This window comes from Trachurus japonicus, chromosome 14 (assembly GCF_045865225.1).
Source record: "Trachurus japonicus isolate A0001 chromosome 14, Traja_1.0".
NCBI lineage: Eukaryota > Metazoa > Chordata > Actinopteri > Carangiformes > Carangidae > Trachurus > Trachurus japonicus.
The window spans coordinates 32,222,507-32,246,561 of NC_140920.1; the positions used below are offsets into that span (position 1 = coordinate 32,222,507).

At 45.0% G+C, this 24,055-nt stretch overlaps 2 protein-coding genes across 2 annotated transcripts in view; one reads left to right on the plus strand and one right to left on the minus strand.

Annotated features, from left to right (window-relative positions):
- The window catches only part of LOC146975117 (uncharacterized), a 62,282-nt gene extending 47,514 nt beyond the window's left edge, over nucleotides 1-14,768 (plus strand). The window contains exons 2-4 of the mRNA XM_085798900.1: nucleotides 13,091-13,256; nucleotides 13,585-13,878; nucleotides 14,015-14,768. Coding sequence (XP_085655026.1) covers nucleotides 13,091-13,256; nucleotides 13,585-13,878; nucleotides 14,015-14,768 — 1,214 coding nt within the window. The remainder of the gene's footprint in view (nucleotides 1-13,090; nucleotides 13,257-13,584; nucleotides 13,879-14,014) is intronic.
- Nucleotides 14,769-22,723: 7,955 nt separating this feature from the next.
- On the minus strand, nucleotides 22,724-23,730 carry LOC146975118 (odorant receptor 131-2-like). Its single transcript, XM_085796940.1, has one exon. It carries the CDS (start codon nucleotides 23,705-23,707, stop codon nucleotides 22,724-22,726), a length of 984 nt encoding a protein of 327 aa, XP_085653066.1. The 5' UTR covers nucleotides 23,708-23,730.
- Nucleotides 23,731-24,055: the final 325 nt, after the last annotated feature.

Here is a 24,055-nt window from a genome sequence, read left to right on the forward strand (position 1 = left end):
GGAAAGAGGTTTGTCTTTGCAACAAGATTTTCGTTGATTTTAACGGTTACCCCAAAGCCTCCTCGCCCTATTATCTTGAATGATTCAGTCATCAGTTTTTCCAAATCCAATTCACATTTCAAGTCACCTTGTGTTGTTGTTGTTGTTGTTGTTGTTGTTTTTGTGATGTTAGTGAAAATACTCCATGGATTTGGAGTAGCGGTAGACTGCAGAGGCTCGTATTTTCGCCTAAAGTTGTCTGCGGTGACTGAAGGTATTCTGGTTTTGGTTGTATTGTACGTTGAGGGCAGGAAGAGGTCTATTACAGGCCGATCCTGCTGAGCAATGGGTTGTATTTCTTCTGGGGGATGAGTTACAAAGGACGGAAATATCACAGTCATGGGATTTTCAAGTATTTCCTTTGTTTCCCTGATCAGCTGAATAGACTCCTGAGTGTAGGGTGCTTTCACGCTACATTTGAGCACTAGGAACAGGACCACAGAGTCCCGTTTACTGCTGTTGCTCCCTGGTTCTTTTATGTAAACCACTAGGCGATTTTTCCCCATAATCTGAGGTTGTTCGTTGATACTCATCACGCCTACATTTTGGAGTTTATACTTTTCCACAAACATTTTGAGTCCTGTAACAATGTCTTCTTCGTGTTGGAGCGGCAAGTTGCTGTGTTTTACCCCAAGCCACTCCATTACCCCTTGCAAGTCATTGTAATGCAAGGTCTTGACGTGATATAGATCATGCTCCATAACCATTTTTAGCAACCTTTCGACAACACTGCTTCTGGTTTCCTTCCTCACCTGCTCCATTTCTCATTCAAATTTTTACTTGACTCTTCTAACTGTTTATCGTCCTTCACCACATGTGTGGGTAGTAGAGTCAAAATGAACGCTTGTGTTCATAGAGAGATTATGTTTTCCGAACTCACCTCCTATCCATATACTACATCTATCTGTAGTTTTGTTACTGCATGAGCTCTGCGGGTCCTGAAGTTGTGGATAACTGCTTTAACCACAGGTGTCTGTGGCCACCGAGGAGAACGGCTTATCCCAGCAGCAGTAGCAGCAGCAGCAGCAACAGCAACAGCAACACCACCACCACTGCCACCACCACCACCACCACGGGCAGCCTCATGAAGAGCAGGAATGCCAGGAACACAGCATTCACACCAGCCCAAGCTAACGGCTCCTGTTGCAACAGAAGAAAAAAACAGTCATTATTTTCAGACGTTACTCAGCCAAAATCTAACATTTCATTGCACAAAACCAAGGTGGGGGACACAAATCTTGGGTCAAAGCATGTCATAGGCAAAGGTAACACATCAAATGTTGAGAGTGATTCTGAATGTTGAAATGGACTGCCTGTCTAGGTCCTATGGGACAGTGGCTTGCCCCCCCCGCCCCCTAACATTTACTGATGTTATTTCTTTATTCAGTGCCAAAGAATACAATCTACAGTGCTAAAGTGTTTAAGCTTTCTGCATAGTTGTAACGCAACCGCAGCTCTAACAGGGTCAAACTGTAGCTTTTTACCTGTATTGTCAATAACAAACTCAATGTCTGAATCACCACTATTATTCATTATGAGTCCTTCCCACAGTGGCTTTTTTTTCTGATTCAGTTATCATGTTGCTTCCCTGCCTATGAACCTGGTGACCAGGTTGTGGACTGTGGACATTTGGATGTCGATTTTAAAAACACCCCCCTTTTTGTCAGGCTGCCATCCTACTTGCCATGAGTTACTGTTGAAACATTTTCATTATCCCTTGTGTTGTCCTCACATTAAACACACATCCTGTGTCTCCTTGGGTCACAGTGTCCCCAATGATTGATTTTTTGCCCATGGGCAAAACTGACACCTCTTCCTTTTCCTCACCGCCCCGGTGAGGTTATTTGCTTATCAGGGAATGCTTTTGAAAACATATGTTGCAGGATGTCTAGAAAGCTAAATTCTTGACTAATGGCTACAGCTTTGTATTATGTTGTTGTTGTTATAATGTTTGCTGTATTAGGACTAGGACTGGTAGCAGTACAATGTTTCTTCCAATTAGCACGGCAAGGTGAAGAAAGGCAAGGCGGCAACAAAACAAAAGTCTATTTTATTTGTAGCCTACAGCATTTTACAAGTATCGACCACAATGTGACAACTCCATCATCATCATCATCATCATCATCATCATCATCATCATCATCATCATCATCATCATCATCACAGTCCACAATTTTCTGCCATGAATGTGTTCTGCTCTGTCACTGAACCAGGTGCAATCACTCGTTAGCTCACCTTCCTGACTAAACTGCTGTGCTGATTGGACTCAACTGGTTTAGTGGATGAGGAGGAGAAGAAGAAGAAGAACAAACTCATGGCATGGAGATGACTTGATGTCTCCACTTGAGCTTTATTTTACATGCTGAGACTGTCACTTCAATAATTGAGAGGCGAAAAGCAGTATCGGTCTGTGTCTGTCTGTCTGTCCTTGCAGCTGGTTTGCGAATCACGAGTGAGTGGATAGAACGTGGATTTCATTTCAGTGCATGTTTTTGCACACAAACAACACACAGAGTGATTCCTCAAATCAGCAGATGCAGCAGTCACTGCCAACACTGTCTCGGGCAGTGAACATTTTTCCAGTTGACTTTTTTTTGGTAGGCTACGTCGCTCAGATTTCTGTGAATCAGATCTCAGTGGAATGGTTTGAAAACATTTCCTCCATATATTTTTTTTCTTCCTTTTTCCCATTCCATTTGCTTTGTTGTTTCGCTTCAATAGTTGAGAGGAGAAAATCTGTGTCTGTGTGTGTCTGTCTGTCCTTGCAGCAGGTTTGCGAGTGAGTGAGTGAGTGGCAGCGTGAACGTGAATTTCATTTCAGTGCATGTTTTTGCACACAAACACAGAGTGATTCCTCAAATCAGCAGATGCAGCAGTCACTGCCGACACTGTCTTGGAGAGTGAACATTTTTCCAGTTGACTCTTTTTTGGTAGGCTACATCGCTCAGATTTCTGTGAATCAGATCTCAGTGGAATGGTTTGAAAACATTTCCTCCGTATTTTATTTTAGTTTTTTCCTCCTTTTTTGCCACTCTATTTCCAGTGTCTGTCTGTTTGTCTGTCAGTCAGTCCTTGCAGTAGGTTTGTGAATCGTGAGTGAGTGAGTGAGTGAGAGGCTGCGCAAACCTCGATCACGTCCTCAGTGAGAGCCAGTCAGTCCTTGCAGTAGGTTTGCGAAATACGAGAGAGTGAGAGGCAGCGTGAACGTGAATTTCATTTCGGTCCATGTTAGGAGAAAGCAGTGTCTGTCTGTCTGTCTGTCTGTCTGTCAGATCCATCAGATTGAATTCACTCCACAACTTGCTTGAGTTGTTCACCCTAAAACTTCTAGCCTTTATTATACTCACCCTATTTTCATTTGAAATGTCATTTCATTTCATTTCAGTGCATGTTTTTGCACACAAACACAGAGTGATTCCTCAATCAGCAGATGTAGCAGTCACTCCACACTGTCTCGGGCAGTGAACATTTTTCCGGTGGCTGTTTGGACAGTAAACCTGTGACTTTTGCTCAGTTTTCTGTGAATCAGATTGCTCAGAGAGCAGTATACAATAGTCAGTCAGTCAGTTAGTGATGATGTCCACAGTCCTGATCCTGGTCCTCAAAATTCCATCAAACTTTTCCAGAGCTCTTTGTGTGGATCAGAGGTGGGATATATGATGTAATAAAGTCATCTCTGCACCATAGTACACATATATTTTTCTTTCTGCTCATGCAATGAACAGCTAAGTCCAATCAGCACAGCAAAGTTGTTTTAGTCAGGAAATTGAGTCAATTTGTGAATGCAACTGGTTCAGTGCATGAAGAGAACAAATATAGGCTACCTCTTCTTTCTTTGAATCCTGGGCTGGGCTGGTTTTCAATAGTGAATGCAGGTGCTGTCCACCACGGCCGCCTGACCCGGCTGCAGAAACAAAACAAACAAAAAAAAACACCTAAAAAATCAGTAGTGAATAGTTAAACAGTAAACAACAGTTTTCAGTAGACCATTTTATTTAAAAAAAAAAAATCTTTTGACCTACACGGCCACCACCACCACCAGCAGCAGCAGCAGCAGCAGCAGCAGCCTTTCAAGGGCACGCCAGTTTAATCTGCTTTCACCGTGGAGCTGTCAGGCCACACACTGTATTCTTCTTCTTCCTGAACTACTCCTGCTCTACATTCTCATCTCTGTCTTGATAGCAGCTGATAACCATGCTGCCCTGCTAAGCCAGACCACAGTAACTACTCGAAAATTCCAAATTGAGTTATAAGTGAAATTGAACTTGTCAATAAATGTTTTATCTTGTGTAAAGTTTTCAGAGGTCAATGTTGCTCAGTTTTAGAGATATGAGGTATGAAAAATTATGGTAACTACAAAATCACTCTTGAAACTAAGCCAAACCGCAGTAACTGTAGTTACTGCACTCTCCTGTTTCCCTGTACAAAATCACGCTCAAAACTGAGCCAAACCGCAGTAAATGCACAGTTACTGCACTCTCCTGTTTCCCTGTCCTGTGAGGACAGCCTAGCACAAAATGAAGACATCACAGTGGCAGGACAGAGCAACGAAAAACTTGAAGCTACTGTATAATAACCTTGCACAGGAATCACACACTGTTATGGGAGTCTTCCCTGTATGGCCCCTAACATCTAAACTGTCCTGAGTAGACTCTCTGCTAAATTTGAAACTGATGTCATCAAAGGGATTAGGGACAAAGCAGTACCACATAACACAGGGTGAAAGCAAATCAGCATGTTATCAAAGACCGATTCTATTCATAATGCACTTTTCATACATACTACAAGCAACACTAAGTGCCTGACAGAGTCTGACCCCCATCCCTCCCTCTTACAGGTATGTTACAAGTCCAGAGCAGTTGTGGCCCCAACTGCATGATCAACCACTCATGGACACACACACACACACACACACACACACACACACACACACACACAAACACAGGAGATACAAAGAAACACATACCTGTTACTGTTTGCTGCTTTTCCTCTCTGTTCTTCTTTGTTGCTGATGGCGGTGTTCTCCACACTGATGTCCTCAAGACTCCATCAAACTTTTTCCTCTTCTTTCTGCCCACCACTTGGCAGTGGCAGTTTGCAGTCAGTCACTGGTTTGAAATCAACATTGTCTTCTCTCTTCTTCTTCTTCTTCTTCTTCTTCTTCTTCTTCTTCTTCTTCTTCTTCTTCTTCTTCTTCTTCTTCTTCTTCTTCTTCTTCTTCTTCTTAGGTTTTGTGTCTTGAGTGTGCAGCTACTCTTCTCTGACTAAAGTATTTGTGCTGAGTGCAGTGCCTCTTTACAACACCCAAGTGAAGCCAACCCTCTCCATCACCGCCGCCCACTACTCGGGTTTCACCTAATGAAACTTGCAACTTGCACTAACTAACTCAGTAACTAACTACAGACAGCTTATAGTCTGTGTTAGGCTGTCCTCATCTATATGAATTTGGTAGTGTGGCAGTTGTTATCTGTTTTGTGAGCTCTCTGACACCTGAATTTCTGTGCAGGGATGAATAAAGTTTTACTCTACACTACTCTTGTGATGGAATTTTGTTCATACAATAATTCAGTTGCAATTGTGCATTGACCTTTTTAATAATTTACCGTTCAAAAGCAAGCTCAGTGCTGTCTGTCCCATAGAAGAACATGACAGCGGCAACCTAGTTTGTGTGATGTTCCTTACACGTTTGAAACCACTCAACAAACTCTGAAATGGACTTGCATTGTTGGTCAGTGTCATGCCATTATTGTTTTAACTGGAGAGGTGTTGACTCCAGCTCAGTCAGAGACAGACTGAGGATGCTTCATGTGTGAGGGTCAAGGGGGGGCGTGGTTAAGGCAACTAGCCAGCCCAGTTTCTTATACTCCTCCTCTGTTTTTTTGAAGGCTCAACAATGTTTCTTTTGCTTTGAAAACCTACCCTCTATCTGCCTGCCAAAACCCATCGCTCTCTCTGTTGCCTGTCAAGAATCCGATGCATGAACGGCAACACTGTCAAGAAACTTTGTAATTTTGGGCGAGTTTGTGTGAAAATGACAAAACAAAACACAACAAAATAAACACTGACAGAGATTTTGATACATTATTTTTCATTTTATTGTCATTATTTTTCAACTTGAAGTTTTCATAGAATTGTTGTGTGGTGTTACACTGTTTGAAAAATGTTTCTTTTTCTCTGAAAAAGTACCCTTTATTTGTCTGCCAAACCCATCGCTCTCTCTGTTGGCTGTCAAGAATCCGATGCAGGAACGGCAACACTGTCAGCAAACTTTGCCATTTTAGGGGAGCTTGTGTGAAAATGACATTAGGCTCACATTCTCACATGCTCTTTCCTGCTCTGCTCAACTTTGTCCTGCTCTCTTCAAGTGTTGACTCCAGCTCAGTCAGAGACAGACTGAGGATGCTTCATGTCTGAGGGTGAAGGGGGGGCGTGGTTAAGGCAACTAGCCAGCCCAGTTTCTTATGCTCCTCCTCTGTTTTTTTGAAGGCTCAAAATGTTTCTTTTGCTCTGAAAAACGACCCTCTATCTGCCTGCCAAACCCATCGCTCTCTCTGTTGACTGTCAAAAATCCAATGCATGAACGGCAACACTGTCAAGAAACTTTGTCACTTGGAGGAGTTTGAATGAAAATGCTGCATGGTGTTTCAATGAAAACCAAACCAAACCAAACAAAAATAAAGCACTGACAGGGATTTTGATACATTATTTTTCAACTTGAGGTTTCATACAATTGTTGTGTGATGTTCCTTACACCGTTTGAAACCACTCAATAAACTTTGAAATGAACTTGCATTGTTGGTCAGTGTCATGCCGTTATTGTTTTAACTGGAGAGGTGTTGACTCTTGCTTGGTCAGAGACAGACTGAGGATGCTGCATGTCTGAGGGTCAAGGGGGGGCGTGGTTAAGGCAACTAGCCAGCCCAGTTCCTTATACTCCTCCTCTGTTTTTTTGAAGGCTCAAATTTTTTTCTTTTGCTCTGAAAACCTACCCTGTATCTGTCCACCAAACCCATCGCTCTCTCCGTTGCCTGTCAAGAATCCATTGCATGAAAGGCGACACTGTAAAGAAACCTTGTCATTTTGGGGGAGTATGTGTGAAGTACCCTGTATCTGTCCATCAAACCCATCGCTCTCTCCGTTGACTGTCAAGAATCTGATGCATGAAAGGCGACACTGTCAAGAAACTTTGTCACTTGGAGGGATTTGAATGAAAATGCTGCATGGTGTTTTAATGAAAACCAAACCAAACCAAACAAAAATAAAAAAAAACACTGACAGGGATTTTGATACATTATTTTTCAACTTGAGGTTTCATACAATTGTTGTGTGATGTTCCTCACACGTTTGAAACCACTCAATAAACTCTGAAATGAACTTGCATCGTTGGTCAGTGTCATGCCATTATTGTTTTAACTGGAGAGGTGTTGACTCTTGCTTGGTCAGAGACAGACTGAGGACGCTTCATGTCTGAGGGTGAAGGGGGGGCGTGGTTAAGGCAACTAGCCAGCCCAGTTTCTTACACTCCTCCCCTGTTTTTTTGAAGGCTCAAAATTTTTCTTTTGCTCTGAAAACCAACCCTGTATCTGCCTGCCAAACCCATCGCTCTCTCCGTTGACTGTCAAAAATCCAATGCATGAACGGCAACACTGTCAAGAAACTTTGTCACTTGGAGGAGTTTGAATGAAAATGCTGCATGGTGTTTCAATGAAAACCAAACCAAACCAAACAAAAATAAAGCACTGACAGGGATTTTGATACATTATTTTTCAACTTGAGGTTTCATACAATTGTTGTGTGATGTTCCTTACACCGTTTGAAACCACTCAATAAACTCTGAAATGAACTTGCATTGTCGGTCAGTGTCATGCCGTTATTGTTTTAACTGGAGAGGTGTTGACTCTTGCTTGGTCAGAGACAGACTGAGGATGCTGCATGTGTGAGGGTGAAGGGGGGGCGTGGTTAAGGCAACTAGCCAGCCCAGTTCCTTATACTCCTCCTCTGTTTTTTTGAAGGCTCAAATTTTTTTCTTTTGCTCTGAAAACCTACCCTGTATCTGTCCACCAAACCCATCGCTCTCTCCGTTGCCTGTCAAGAATCCGATGCATGAACGGCGACACTGTCAAGAAACCTTGTCATGTTGGGGGAGTTTGTGTGAAGTACCCTGTATCTGTCCACCAAACCCATCGCTCTCTCCGTTGACTGTCAAGAATCCGATGCATGAAAGGCAACACTGTCAAGAAACTTTGTCACACAGTTTGTGTGAAAATGACAAAACAAAACACAACAAAATAAACACTGACAGAGATTTCGATACATTATTTTTCATTTTATTGTTATTATTTTTCAACTTGAAGTTTTCATAGAATTGTTGTGTGGTGAAAAATGTTTCTTTTTCTCTGAAAAAGTACCCTTTATTTGTCTGCCAAACACATCGCTCTCTCTGTTGGCTGTCAAGAATCCGATGCAGGAACGGCAACACTGTCAGCAAACTTTGCCATTTTAGGGGAGCTTGTGTGAAAATGACATTAGGCTCACGTTCTCACATGCTCTTTCCTGCTCTGCTCAACTTTGTCCTGCTCTCTTCAAGTGTTGACTCCAGCTCAGTCAGAGACAGACTGAGGACGCTTCATGTCTGAGGGTGAAGGGGGGGCGTGGTTAAGGCAACTAGCCAGCCCAGTTTCTTACGCTCCTCCTCTGTTTTTTTGAAGGCTCAAAAATGTTTCTTTTGCTCTGAAAACCAACCCTCTATCTGCCTGCCAAACCCATCGCTCTCTCCGTTGCCTGTCAAGAATCCAATGCATGAACAGCAACACTGTCAAGAAGCTTTGTCATTTGGGGGAGTTTGAATGAAAATGCTGCATGGTGTTTTAAAGAAAACCAAACCAAACCAAACAAAAAAAAAAAAAAAACACTGACGGGGATTTTGATACATTATTTTTCAACTTGAGGTTTCATACAATTATTGTGTGATGTTCCTTACACGTTTGAAACCACTCAATAAACTCTGAAATTAACTTCCATTGTCGGTCAGTGACATGCCTTTATTGTTTTAACTGGAGAGGTGTTGACTCTTGCTTGGTCAGAGACAGACTGAGGATGCTTCATGTCTGAGGGTCAAGGGGGGGCGTGGTTAAGGCAACTAGCCAGCCCAGTCTTCTTACACTCCTCCTCTGTTTTTTTGAAGGCTCACATTTTTTTCTTTTGCTCTGAAAACCTACCCTGTATCTGTCCACCAAACCCATCGCTCTCTCCGTTGCCTGTCAAGAATCCGATGCATGAACGGCAACACTGTCAAGAAACTTTCTCATTTTGGGGGAGTTTGTGTGAAAATGACAAAATAAAACACAACAAAATAAACACTGACAGAGATTTTGATACATTATTTTTCATTTTATTGTTATTATTTTTCAACTTGAAGTTTTCATAGAATTGTTGTGTGGTGTTACACTGTTTGAAAAATGTTTCTTTTTCTCTGAAAAAGTACCCTTTATTTGTCTGCCAAACACATCGCTCTCTCTGTTGGCTGTCAAGAATCCGATGCAGGAACGGCAACACTGTCAGCAACCTTTGCCATTTTAGGGGAGCTTGTGTGAAAATGACATTAGGCTCACGTTCTCACATGCTCTTTCCTGCTCTGCTCAACTTTGTCCTGCTCTCTTCAGGTGTTGACTCCAGCTCAGTCAGAGACAGACTGAGGATGTTTCATGTCTGAGGGTGAAGGGGGGGCGTGGTTAAGGCAACTAGCCAGCCCAGTTTCTCACACTCCTCCTCTTTGTTTTGAAGGCTCAAAAATTTTTCTTTTGCTCTGAAAACCAACCCTGTATCTGCCTGCCAAACCCATCGCTCTCTCCGTTGACTGTCAAGAATCCAATGCATGAACGGCAACACTGTCAAGAAACTTTGTCATTTGGAGGAGTTTGAATGAAAATGCTGCATGGTGTTTCAATGAAAACCAAACCAAACCAAACAAAAATAAAGCACTGACAGGGATTTTGATACATTATTTTTCAACTTGAGGTTTCATACAATTGTTGTGTGATGTTCCTTACACCGTTTGAAACCACTCAATAAACTCTGAAATGAACTTGCATTGTCGGTCAGTGTCATGCCGTTATTGTTTTAACTGGAGAGGTGTTGACTCTTGCTTGGTCAGAGACAGACTGAGGATGCTTCATGTGTGAGGGTGAAGGGGGGGCGTGGTTAAGGCAACTAGCCAGCCCAGTCTTTTTACACTCCTCCTCTGTTTTTTTGAAGGCTCAAAATGTTTCTTTTGCTCTGAAAAACTACCCTGTATTTGGCCACCAAACCCATCGCTCTCTCCGTTGCCTGTCAAGAATCCGATGCATGAACGGCAACACTGTCAAGAAACTTTGCCATTTTGGGGGAGTTTGTGTGAACATCCGGAGTTACAATTTTCTATCCACACCATACTTTGCCCTGTCCTGCTCTGCTCTGCTCATGACAGTCAAAAAATCTCAATCCATACTGACTGGGTATATTTGACCCAGGCTGAAACATCAGGAGTCACGGGTTATGAGTTAAAATTTTCTATCCACAGCATGCTCTGCTGTGCTCTGTCCTGCTCTGTTCTGTCCTGCTCTACTCTGAATCATATGCTGCTTTAGGCCTCCTAGACTAGTTGCTGGTGGAAACATCTGGTGGTTATAGAAGAACAGGACAGGACAGGACAGCGCAGAGCAGAGTAGAGTAGGACAGAGCAGAGCAGGACAGGGCAGTCGTTAGTTTTTATTTTCATTTAGTTTAGAGTTTAGATTTACTAGTTACCGCGGTATGTGGAAATGTTCTCCTGGTGTGTTGTGGTGTGATGGGAAACCCCACTCGTGGCTTTATAGCTATAAGAATGTAAAACATAGAGCTTCAGGTTTACTTACATGGCATTACACTGCATATAGAGACTAAGAATACTTCGGAGGACTAAAAAAAAAACACTGAGTGTGTTAGGAAAGGATGTTGGTGTAAAAAAAAATCATCACAAGAGTAGAGTAGAGTAAAACTTTATTCATCCCTGCAGAGAAGTTCAGGTGTCAGAGAGCTCACAAAACATATAACAACAGCCACACCACCAAATGCATATAGATGAGGACAGCCTAGCACAAAATGAAGACATCACAGTGGCAGGACAGAGCAACGAAAAACTTGAAGCTACTGTATAATAACCTTGCACAGGAATCACACACTGTTATGGGAGTCTTCCCTGTATGGCTCCTAACATCTAAACTGTCCTGAGTAGACTCTCTGCTAAATTTGAAAAAACTGATGTCATCAAAGGGATTAGGGACAAAGCAGTACCACATAACACAGGGTGAAAGCAAATCAGCATGTTATCAAAGACCGATTCTATTCATAATGCACTTTTCATACATACTACAAGCAACACTAAGTGCCTGACAGAGTCTGACCCCCATCCCTCCCTCTTACAGGTATGTTACAAGTCCAGAGCAGTTGTGGCCCCAACTGCATGATCAACCCCTCACCACCGCTTCACAGACACAGATGGACACACACACACACACACACACACACACACACACACACTAAAACTGCTGTCTGCCTGTGTGTTAGCAGCTGAGTTGTTTCAATAATGTAAAGATGTAACTGAAGGTATACGGGGAGAAGAAGGAAAAGAGAAGCGACCACACTGTTCATGTTGTGTTTTGTCAATCAACAGATTCAGCACACCTGGGTTTATTGTACACATAATCATCACTTCAAGTGTCCTATACAAAATAAGAACACTACCCAATAGAGAGTAAAGCCCTGGGGACATGTATTGTTGATCTGCATAATGTACTCCTGTTTGTCATCTGCTGTTTGTTGCTGTGCCATGGTTGTTGTTTGTGTGTCTTCTTTTTTACGCCATAACTGCTTGAACTGAATTGAACTGAACATAGACCAACAGGAGTCATGGGTTATGAGTTACAAATTTCTATCCACACTAGGGGGGGGTGGGTGTTTCTGATCCACACTTAGAAGTCTCATTCCACACTCACTGGGTCTTTTTGACCCGCTGCCAGGGAATCATGACGGTTAGAAGTCTCATTCCACACTCACTGGGTCTTTTTGACCCGCTGCCAGGGAATCATGACGGTTAGAAGTCTCATTCCAAACTCACTGGGTCTTTTTGACCCGCTGCCAGTGAATCATGATGGTTAGAAGTCTCATTCCACGCTCACTGGGTCTTTTTGACCCGCTGCTAGGGAATCATGACGTTAGAAGTCTCATTCCAAACTCACTGGGTCTTTTCGACCCGCTGCTAGTGAATCATGACGTTAGAAGTCTCATTCCACACTCACTGGGTCTTTTTGACCCGCTGCTAGGGAATCATGATGGTTAGAAGTCTCATTCCACACTCACTGGGTCTTTTTGACCCGCTGCTAGTGAATCATGATGGTTAGAAGTCTCATTCCACACTCACTGGGTCTTTTTGACCCGCTGCTAGGGTATCATGATGGTTAGAAGTCTCATTCCAAACTCACTGGGTCTTTTTGACCCGCTGCTAGTGAATCATGACGGTTAGAAGTCTCATTCCAAACTCACTGGGTCTTTTCGACCCGCTGCTAGTGAATCATGATGGTTAGAAGTCTCATTCCACGCTCACTGGGTCTTTTTGACCCGCTGCTAGGGAATCATGATGGTTAGAAGTCTCATGCCAAACTCACTGGGTCTTTTTGACCCGCTGCCAGGGAATCATGACAGTTAAAATTCTCAATCCATAGTCACTGGGTCTGTCTGACCCACGAGAACAGTACGAGGGGGACTGGGTCTATTTGACCCATTCGGGCAGCACAAGGGTTAAACTGAATCTGAATCATTGATGAGGGTTAAAGTGGAAAGAATCAGTAATACATCAACTTAATCACAATTTGGTGGAGCCGACTACAACCCAGTCATCTGTCATCTGACATTTCAGCCCAACTACACACTGCTTTTTGGAGTAAAACAAATATGTTGGAAAGATTTGAACTAACTACATGCAATGGCATAAACCTTTTAATCTAATCCAAAAATTTTCCTTTTGATTTTGTTGCAGGTGATTCAGGCTACCAGGCTCCACTCATTTTGACGGGTGGTCGCGGTCCCCCTCAATATGAGATTTCAAGAGACCAGCTCAAATTTCTGAGGACCTGTGGCTTTACAGCGTCACAAATGGCAACGATCTTGAAAGTCTCTGTGCCCACAGTGCGACGACGTCTCAGGTATGAAGTAGTCTTTCAATGTTGTTGGTGGCATGTGTTTTGTTTTGTTTTTTAAAGTATAATTTTTGGCCTTTTTGCCTTTTTATTGGACAGCACATAGTGAGATAGACAGGAACGGGGGAGGCAGAGAGTGGGGGAAAGACATGCAGGAAAGGTCTGCCCGACGCAGGATTCGAACCGGGGATGCCTGCGTTGAGGACTGTAGCCTCCACATGTTGGTGGCATGTTGCCAAGAATTCTTCTGGGTGGGGTTTTGGGTGGAGGCAACAATGCACTGTGTGAAGTAAATCTAAATACAGTACGTCTAATCTATGTGTTAATCTTTCAGACAGTTTGATTTGAAAAGGGCGGGAACATATGCCACCATCTCAGATGAGGAACTCGATGGTGTCATCAGGGAGACAGTGGCTGGAAATCAGCAGATTGGCCCAGAGTCTGTGAGGGCACAGCTGCAGGCCCAGCAAATCTACGTGCAGCGCTGCAGAGTGAGGGAAAGCATGCTGCGAATAGACCCCGGGGCCGCTGCAGCAAGGGCAATGTCTCAGAGACTGCGCAGGAGAGCATACAGGGTGGCTGGACCAAACTCCTTGTGGCACCTGGACGGGAACCACAAATTAATAAGGTAGATATTAACATAGCCCACCAGACTTTGGAGTATGTTGTAAAGACACAATTGATTTCTATGCACGTGCTAAACATCAGCGTCAGTTAATGTGATGTACTACCTCTCTTATACTTTCTCATTATTTGTGTTCCAGGTGGAGGATTGTCATCCATGGAGGTATCGATGGGTTTAGCCGCCTCGTCGTCTTCCTCAAGGCCTCCGACAACAACAGGAGTGCCACTGTGATGGACAGCTTCTTGGGCGCTGTGTCCAAATACGGCGTGCCGTCAAGGGTCCGAACTGACCACGGGGGAGAGAATAACGCTGTCTGCCTAATGATGAACATATTCAGAGGCTTTCACAGAGGCAGTGCTCTCCGTGGAAGGAGCACCCACAACCAGAGGATAGAGCGGCTGTGGGGTGACCTCTGGAGAGGACTCAGCAATGTCTACTATGACCTCTTCAGCTTCCTGGAGAGCGAGGGCATAGTAGACATAGACAATGAGAGACACATGTTTGCTCTCCACTATGTGTACCTCCCCAGGTTGAACAGGGACCTTGCAAACTTTGTGGACCAGTGGAACAACCATGGGCTGAGGACAGAGCACCACGCTACTCCTCTGCAGATCTTCGTCCAAGGTTGCCTGGAACGGCAGGGCCAGACCACTACTGCCATGCAGAGTGTGTTTGGAGAAGGACAAGAGGGACCTGCTGAAGGACAAGGAACTGGTGCCGGGAGGTTGGACTGGCGAGAGAGAGTCACCGTTCCTCCAAACCAGTTCATTCTGGCCGACGCACACCTCCAAGAACTCAGCACCAGATGGGATCCACTTGCTGGGCCTAGAGCCGATCTAGGAATCGACACAGTCCGTGCTGTCGTTTCATTCATAGACTCGGTGACTGTTTAGAACATAGCCTGATTGCTCATTGACAGACAGACAGGGATTTTTTATGGTCTCGATCATCGAAGTCAAATAGAGGATCGATTGAGAAACAGGAAAACATTTGCCGAGCTTAACAGTTGTTTTAAACACTACTGCCACCCTGTGGTTAAAATACGTAACATCACCTTATGAGCACATGTGTTGGCAGAGATCTGATGTGGCCGCTAAACCATAGACTGTATGGGCTAAACCTGCAATTATTACATTAGAGACGGTGCTACTGATTACTGGTGGACATGGGAGAAAGTGTACCGATTAGCATCTCAAAATAAATGTTTTAGCGAGAGATTGTTCTCGTAGTTATGACATAACACAACAACAAAACTCAAGACAAATAAATGCATGGTGTAAGTAAATATATTTGGACTTAATACATTTTGAAAATGATTGTAGGCAGTATTTGACACAGAGCTAGAGGCAAACCACATATAGGCTATGTGCTGCATTCTGTTTTAAATGGGCTAAATAAATTCATTCATGATTCTGATGGTTTCATTGCAACAAGAAAATCCCTGCGGTAGGCTACAGTGTAAAAAAAAATCCAGAATTGACTGAGCTTTTGATAGCCTGCCCCATAATCCTGCATTGAGAAAGAAGAAAACCACGTTGGCACCGCTGGAAAACCCACATTTGCTGAGCTGAACAGTTGTTTTAACCACTAGCCTACTGCCACCCTGTGGTTAAAATATGTAATGCCACCTTATGATCACATCTGTTGGCAGAGATCGGATGTGGCTAAACTTGCAATTACATTATAAATTGTGCTAGCTACTGATTACTGATGGACATGGGAGAAAGTGTAACGAGAAGGCCTATAGCATCTCAAAATAAATGTTTTAGCAAGAGATTGTTCTCGTAGACATAACACAACAACTAAAAGCAAGACAAATATAATGTAGGCCTATGGCGTATGTAAATATATTTGGACTTTATACATTTTGAAAATGATTGTAGGCAGTATTTGACACAGAGCCAGAGGCAAACCACAATATAAAAGTGCTGCAAGGGGGGGGATTATGATGGTGAATCGTGATAGGCAGTAGATCTATTGAGCAAGCCCACGTCTCTCAGTGCTCTGGTTGGCTCATACAATACGACAATCAAAGTTGTGTTTATTTATATAGGCTACCCATATGTTTTGAGCACAGCGCATTCAGTCACGGTGATTACACTTTCGCGCAGATCGATATTTAATCCTCGGAATTTTAGTCATTTAGTCATTTCCTCCAGCAGCACAGTGATAACACAGAAGAGCAACACAGCAGGCAAGTCTCTTGGATCCATTGTTTCGGCCTCGCTGTGCTCTCTGCTGATTGGCTTCAGAAATATTAAACTTATTGGCTGTGTTTATCAGAGGGCAGAGCTCATTAACATCTTGTAAAACGCCGTAAAATATGCGCGTTTTAAACAAGTAAAACGCGCGTATTTTACGGCGTTTTACAGCATTCGGCAAGAGCGGCGTAAAAAATGCGCGTTCTAAATGTCTACACACGCGTATTTTACGGCGTTTTACTAAAAAACGGGCGTTTTTTACGGCGTCTTAAGGATCAGAGGCGTTGGATTAGTGGCGAATTGTGACTCTTTTGGCTTTCCATACTGAGAAGGTGTTGCACACATTTTGCAAACCATTGTGCAAAACCTGTTTCAATCAGGACAGACTAATAAGGAAAAGAGAGTCAGACTGAAAAGTGAAATTGCATTTATTGTAAATACAAATAGGCTTTGGCGCTTAGACGCCGGGGAGTAGATCATCGTGGAGTATTGATCTATGGGTGATAGCTTGCATCTGAAGATGATGATCCCCCCCGGGCCTAGACACTGGTGGTGGTAGACTCCTGGTCGGAGATCCCGATGAAGATGGTCGCCATCAGATGGAGGTGGAGAAGGGGTGGAGGTGGGCTGAGAGTTTTGCGGGATGACAGCAGAAAAAGGGAACGCTTTTAAATTTGACGCTAGAGGCTGATTGGTAGGAGAGAGAGGAGATGACAGCCTGTGATTGGATGAATTAGGTGAAGAGGGCGGAGTGAGAAGATAGAGGGTGAGCTCGGGAGAGGCTGTGCTTAAGAGATAGTCTTCCTGTCTGAACTTTCGCTTAGCTCCATTTCAATCAGGACAGACTAATAAGGAAAAGAGAGTCAGACTGAAAAGTGAAATTGCATGTATTGTAAATACAAATAGGCTTTGGCGCTTAGACGCCGGGGAGTAGATCATCGTGGAGTATTGATCTATGGGTGATAGCTTGCATCTGAAGATGATGATCCCCCCCCAAAAAAAGGTAAATCTTACCTGGTTGAAGAAAATCAATCTAGGGAGAAAGCACAATCAGATGTGGTTAAAGAACACTAAGCAGCGGAAGAGGTGATGAGGATGAGAGATGCAAGCTGTAAAAACAAGAGAAACTGAAAGCCCGGCAGCAATCAGGGTAGAGGCCGCAATGTTATGCGGAGAGAAGAGTGCGAGGGACCGCAATGCTATGCGGAAGAGAGGGATGCGTGAGGCTGTGATGCTGTGTGCTGAGAGGATGAAAGGGAGTGAGAGACTGCAATGCTATGCAGTAGAGAGAGATGTGAGGCTGCGATGCTACGCGCCGAGAGGATGGGAAGAGCGAGTGAATGCGATGCTTTGCGTGAGAATGCGGAAATGAGAGGCGACCACCAGATTGAGATACCACCACCAGAGAAATGCATGCTTACCGGGCGCTAAGGTTTCAGAGATCTTTGGGCATCCAGTATGGAGGAGGAGTCGGGACGAATGTATGATGAGTAGGCAGCAGACGACCAACGCCCCATTTGCTGGAGCGAAGCGGATGAGATGCCTTGCGTGGCAGCTGAGGTGGCAGCTCCTATTCTAAAGGAGTGGCCTGAGAACTGGTTAGGCGGGAGGTTGGAATGCAGGAGAACTTTACGGAAATGCTGCATGAACCAGGTTTTTGTCATAGGATTATTGCTTGGAGTTAGAAAGAGAGGTGAAGGATCGGGAGGAGATCTGAGCCGAATATATTTAACCATAGCTTTAAAAGGGCAGAACGGGGCACCAGTGCGAACGACAACTATGGTACAGGCTCCCTTGCCTTTAGAATGTTTTAAGAACAACCGGTAGTGAGAAGGGAGGAAGGTCAAATCGGAGAGGCAGATATCTTTAGCTGAATCAAATCGGCTAGAACCGGAAGTGAACTCGCTAATTCTCAGAAAACCATAAAAAGCCAATAGGAAAACGCTGGTGAGGAGAGAATCTACGTAAGGAGAAAACAAGCCCCTGCGGAGAACGGATATCATGTCGTGCAGGATATTCAGAGTGATGGGGCGTCTGTTATCAGGCACTTGAGGGGAGCATTTACAGATTCCCTTCAGGAGTAACTTGATTGATGGATTGGCAAACAAACTGGGAAAAGAGGGATTGGAGCAACGAACATTAAATTGGATCCCTGCGATAAACCCCCGGATGTACTGAGGCTTAAAATGACGGGCATCTGTGCAGTATGTGATGAAAGCACAAACAGTTTTAATATGAACAGGCATCAAAGGGACATTCAGGGATGAACAGAAAATAGCAAAAGTGACCCACGCGAAATCATAGGACTTAACAGTAGAAGCAGCTAGACCCTTCCTCATATAAACCCTAGCAGAATCTAGGTATTTTTGCAGCGGAGCATCTAATACAGGGCTAACTCGCTCAGGGGAGGAACGGGCGTTGGGCGCTTGCATGCCTCCGGGCAATGGCTCCGGAAAATCTGAAAATTAAAGCGGGACAGAGAGTCAGCAACTACGTTGTAATGACCGGGCACGTGACGGGCAGTGATGATGAAGTTGTGATTAACTGCCAGCCATGTGATGCGTCTCATGAACGCCATGATGTCCCTGCAGGAGGAGCGCCCTTTATTGACGATGTCAACTACAGCTTTATTATCGCAGAGCACAGCGATCCTTTTTCGCTGCCATCGATGGCCCCAGATGTGGCAGGCAACAGCGATGGGGAAAATCTCATGAAGTGCGGAGGAGGATTCGAACTTTGAAAACTCGGGAGGCCAGTGCCCGGCGAACCACTGGCCTTGGAAGAACCCCCCAAAACCCACGGATGGAGCCGCATCCGTGAAAAACTGGATGGAGTCGGAGGAACGCACGATGTCGTCATAGAAAAAAGAAACGCCATTCCACTTCTCCAGCAGGAGTGACCAAAACTTTAAATCGGAGCGACACCCGACATCTAATGATATTTGGTCGTGCAAATTTGGCACGGATGAGGCCAGATCGAGCAGCCTGGAAATGAACGAGCGGCCCTGAGGGATTACGCGCATGGCGAAGTTAAAGTGCCCCAGCAGGGACAGAAGTTGCTGCTTTGTGATGATTTTTGCCGAAATGAATGACTGGCTAATTTCACGAATTCTCTGCAGTTTCTCCTCTGGGAGGGAAGCTTTCATGTCAACTGTGTCCAGAGTGATGCCGAGAAACTCCAGAGATGTCGCAGGACCAGAGGTTTTCTCCTCCGAGAGCGGCACGCCTAGATGATTGAACAGGTGTTTCAATTTTGCCAGTGATGAGCCGGATCGATCATGTGGGGGATCGATGAGTAAGAAATCGTCGAGGAGATGCAGCACTGAGGGGAGCCTGGTATTGTTTAGCAGGATCCAGCATAAGGCTTCTGACACCATATTAAAAAGACATGGACTGCTCCTGCAACCGAATGTGAGTCTGACGGCGAAATAGAATTTTGATTCCCACTTCACGCCGAATAGATGCCACTGAGATGGATGGATAGGGACGATTTTGAAAGCATCGGTTATGTCAGCTTTGGACAGCCAGGCCCCTTGACCAGCTAGTTTAATTAGCTTAATAGCGTTATCCACCGTCGCGTAGTGAAGCGAAAACGGCACGGGAGGAATGAGATCGTTAATGCTTAGGACCGGGCCTGATCGCGGAGCAGATAAATCGAAAATCAATCTTTTCTTCCCGGAATACTTCCTGATGGCGATGCCGATGGGACTAGTGTGAAACACGGGGAAAGGAGGAGAGTCAAACGGGCCAACTAGGTAACCTTTGCTTACTTCTTTCCCTAGCAGCTGGCTGACGCTCTCTGGATCTCTAAGAGCTGATTGCAAGTTTTTTGAAACATATGTGGAATTAATTGACGTGATGACCCCCACCCGGAAGCCCTGTGAAAGACCAGTGAGCAGATGATTCGTGAACACAGAGTCAGGATGATGTGATAGTTCTGCAGCCAGGGCTTGTACATTTATTGGAGTGGATGGATGCACTTTCATGATGTGTGAGAGCCGCGCCGGCTCGCTTGGCGAGAGCGAGCCAGGCGGGCGGGGAGCAGGCGGCGGGGACACACAGATTTGGGGTGTGCGTCCTTGCACGCGCTGCAGATGTGGAGAAAAACACAGTTGGGGTAAGTACAAACATTTTCGTTGAAATTATTACAGATTGGTTTATTGTTGAATGTCTCCACCTTTCTGCCACGGCTGTCTGTTGCAGCGCGCGGCGGCGGAGGAGTGAGGGATCCTGGAGCACCAGGAGGAGGGACCGGCGGCAGAAAGGGCGGATGGGGGCACAGCGACTCGTAGTGGCCGGCGTTACCGCAAGTGTTGCAGCTAACTGCCTGGGATCCGCCGATGATCATGAGGAGGATCTCGGAATACAGGATGGACCATTTTAAGCGAAAGTTAGACTGGGCGATGTAAAGCGCTGCTTTGCTGGAAAAGGCTCTATGATATTGGTAAAATAGATTTCTACCATATCTAAGATTCAGATCGCCAATCAGCGCCAGGTAAGTGTCGAGCTCAGCCCTTCTATCAGGATAAACTGAACTCACCACATCCCTGAAAATGCCAAAAGCTACTACAAATTCCCCAATGGAAAGATCTCTGATCAGGCGAGGATCAGCTGATTTAATGATGGTGGCGGTGTTGACATCGGAGGGGGAGGGAGAGATCTTTCTGTCACATTCTGGTGAAGGGAGGATGAGACTGACCAGATTTATATCTTTCCCTTGCAGGATTTTTTGCCTCAACCGGGGTGAGATGTTAGCTGCTGAGGAAATGTAAGGCCTACCTAGAGTGGGTGCGGGGATCGCGGATGCCAGTGAATGAGACTGAGGTGACGCCGTGCTTGCACCAGGCAGAGACATGGGGTGAGTGGGTGCTGGGTTTTGACGATTCTCTAACGCCTGCAGGCGAGAGTCGATAGACCGGACCGACCTGACCAGAGACTGCAAGCTGGATAGCAGGGCGACCTGAGGCAGGGTCGATGAATCAGCCGAGGTGCCGGGAACCGATGGAGCGAAGCTGACGATGCCCGTGGGAGGAGCAGCAGCGGCGGCGGCGGCAGCGGCAGCAGCGGCGGCGGCGGCAGCAGCAGCGGAGGCGGCAGGAGCGGCAGCAGCAGCAGCAGCGGTGGCGGCACGGGTAGGCCTACCTCGGTGGGAAGAAGGGGGAAACCGGCTTGAAGACGAGCCCCTCCTTTGAGCCGGTGCGTCGGACTTCCTCGTCCGCTTACGCCCGCGCTGGGTCGCTGCGGTCGGTGTTACCTCCTCTGGAGAGACTGGAGAAGCTGCAGTGGAATGATCACTGAAGTCGATTAAGCTTGCCAGCTCCTGAAGCTGAGACAGCTGGAGCCCAGGGGCAGGAGAAACTCCTTGGGACCTTAGATGCTGCAGTAGAGACTGGTACTCAGACTGGGACGAGGCGAGACGAGCGCTCCTGCGCTGAGTTGAAGGAGACTGAGCTACCTCCAAGAAGAGCTCGCCGCTCGGATTAAGCTCCTCGCCAGGATCATCCGAGTCGAAATCCGACATGATCGGGCAGTCTAGGAATAGCAGGATGTGGCAAAATAGCAGATGAACGAACGCCATGCAGGTATGAACAAACACTCTGCAGAGTTTTGCTGGATGACAGCGGGATGACAGCAGAAAAAGGGAACGCTTTTAAATTTGACGCTAGAGGCTGATTGGTAGGAGAGAGAGGAGATGACAGCCTGTGATTGGATGAATTAGGTGAAGAGGGCGGAGCGAGAAGATAGAGGGTGAGCTCGGGAGAGGCTGTGCTTAAGAGATAGTCTTCCTGTCTGAACTTTCGCTTAGCTCCATTTGTTGTGACTTTCTTGCGTGATAAGCTGATTTGCCGAATACCCCTGTCCCCCGTCGTCTGTGATCGTCTGCCTCCCCTGTCCTAGAGGTCACTGCACGTCACTGGTGGAATCGAACCCAGGGTCGCTGCAGCGGGGAATGCAAGACGCCCGCGGCTCTGCGTATTTAATCAGAGATTCAATCAAGGCCGGTGAGCGGCCTGACGCTGCGTCATTAACGCCGCCGCTGCTAGAGTCGGGCCAGACGCACCGTTACCGTACCGACGAGCTACGTGTCCCCTTTTAATCTCCTCTCCTTCAGCCTCACGTTCTCACCCCAGCTGTTCTGTTATCAATAAACCTGACGATGACGCTGCAATCCAACTACACAGCTGTTAAATGATTGGCTGCTTGTTTGTCACTCAGTGTCCAGATTGTCCAGCCAGGTCTGTGAAATGTTGTGACTGTTTCATTCTGACTGATATTCTGGATGCACTGTAGTCTCTGTTTCAGCATTTTCCTCCCACTGCAATATTATATAATAGGCTAAGTTTTTGAAAAGCAGTGTTGTGAATAATGAGAAAATATCTTCAAAATATGATTAGATGTGGGCTATATTAAATTATTTTATCTATCCATATATACAAAAACAACATAACTGGGTCGGGCATGTTGTTTTTGTATTTTTTGTCACACTGTTTTATTGTAGTGGCACACTCATTGACAAGAAAATTTCAAATTGGCACTCCATGTCACAAAGGTTGCCTACCCCTGGTCTACTGTGTCTTTTCAAATTACACATATTTCAGTTCCAAGTCGTTGTAGTAGAGTGCTTAAACCATGATCTGAGGCGAGACCTCAGCCTTTACTAACATGACTTATTGTCAGTCGACAGCACAGATGGTAAAAGAGAATGGGCCTGATGGTCTGATCTCTGATCCCATAGATGAGAGAAGTCAGACATCTGGGGAGGATGTAGATGAGCACATAAATAACACGCTTGATACGTGAGATAGTTAACCTATGCAGGATTGTTGAGAGGTAATGAACAATAGTATAATTTGTTGTTGATAAGAGACTGAGGCCCAGCTGTGCTAGATGCAGGAGCAGTGTGTTACGAGCCTTTTGAGATGAATCTTTGTCTGTAGAGGCTGACCTGGCTGTTATCATCACACCAATATATGAGGAAATTATTGCCACAGCAGCAAATAAAAACAGAAAATAAGTGTAAACCTGGTCATAATGATAAATTATTGGCTCATCAAGCAGGGGTATGTCTGAACAAACATCAGTCATCTGCAGGTTTTCCAGGTCTTTAAATTGGAAAATTGACAATAAAACAACTCTAGTAAGGATATTTAGTAAACTAATGGTCCAAACCACAATTAGAGCTAAAGCAGTGTTTTTGATGGTGATGATGGCAGCATGCCTTAGTGGGTAGCACACAGCTACACACCTCTCCAGTGACATCACCACCAGTGTGAGGGGTGAGATGGCATTCGTTAGCTTGGAGAACAAAACAAGAACACAACACACAGGATATGTTAGTAGTATTCTACAAGCTGCAAATATATACAGTACCTGGCTAAGTGCCAACAGAGCAGTGTATGCAAAAAGGAGATTATACAGAAGAATGTAACGTGGGGTCTCTCTAAACACCAGTTTACTCCTCAGGGTGAAAAGCATAATGCTGTTAATGAAGAGAAAGACACAGCATGGCATTCCAATCAGAGTAGAAAACAAAACTGTTTCCAGTAACCCTTGATACTGTTGACCAGACATGTTGCTATGGCTGATGTTGAGACCCTGAGATTGGTCTGCATATGACATTTTATAAAACATTTCAGACCAAAAATAAATATGAGCCTATTGGTGTAATTAAAGCAGAACAGTGTATCAGTTTTTGTGTAGTTTGGATTCCTAGGTCAGCACTAGAGTACAGATATCTGTTAGCTTTGCAAACCGGAAAATTATTCACATACACATTCCCTGCGCTGACAGTTATCAGGTTAGAGGCCATGACTAATTTTGAGCAGAACTGTTCTGCAAATCTCACCTGTCTTCACATACTATATCTTAGCTCAGTTTTCCCGCCCACTTCATGACACTAGGTGGACATCCAATAATCTTGTCCATGTCATATTTCCAGTGTTGGAAATAACATCAGAATTTGTCTAGCTTGAATGTGGT

Excerpts from the sequence above, each read along its gene's own strand:
- LOC146975118 (XM_085796940.1), bottom strand. The coding sequence starts at position 23,707 with ATGTTTTATAAAATGTCATATGCAGACCAATCTCAGGGTCTCAACATC.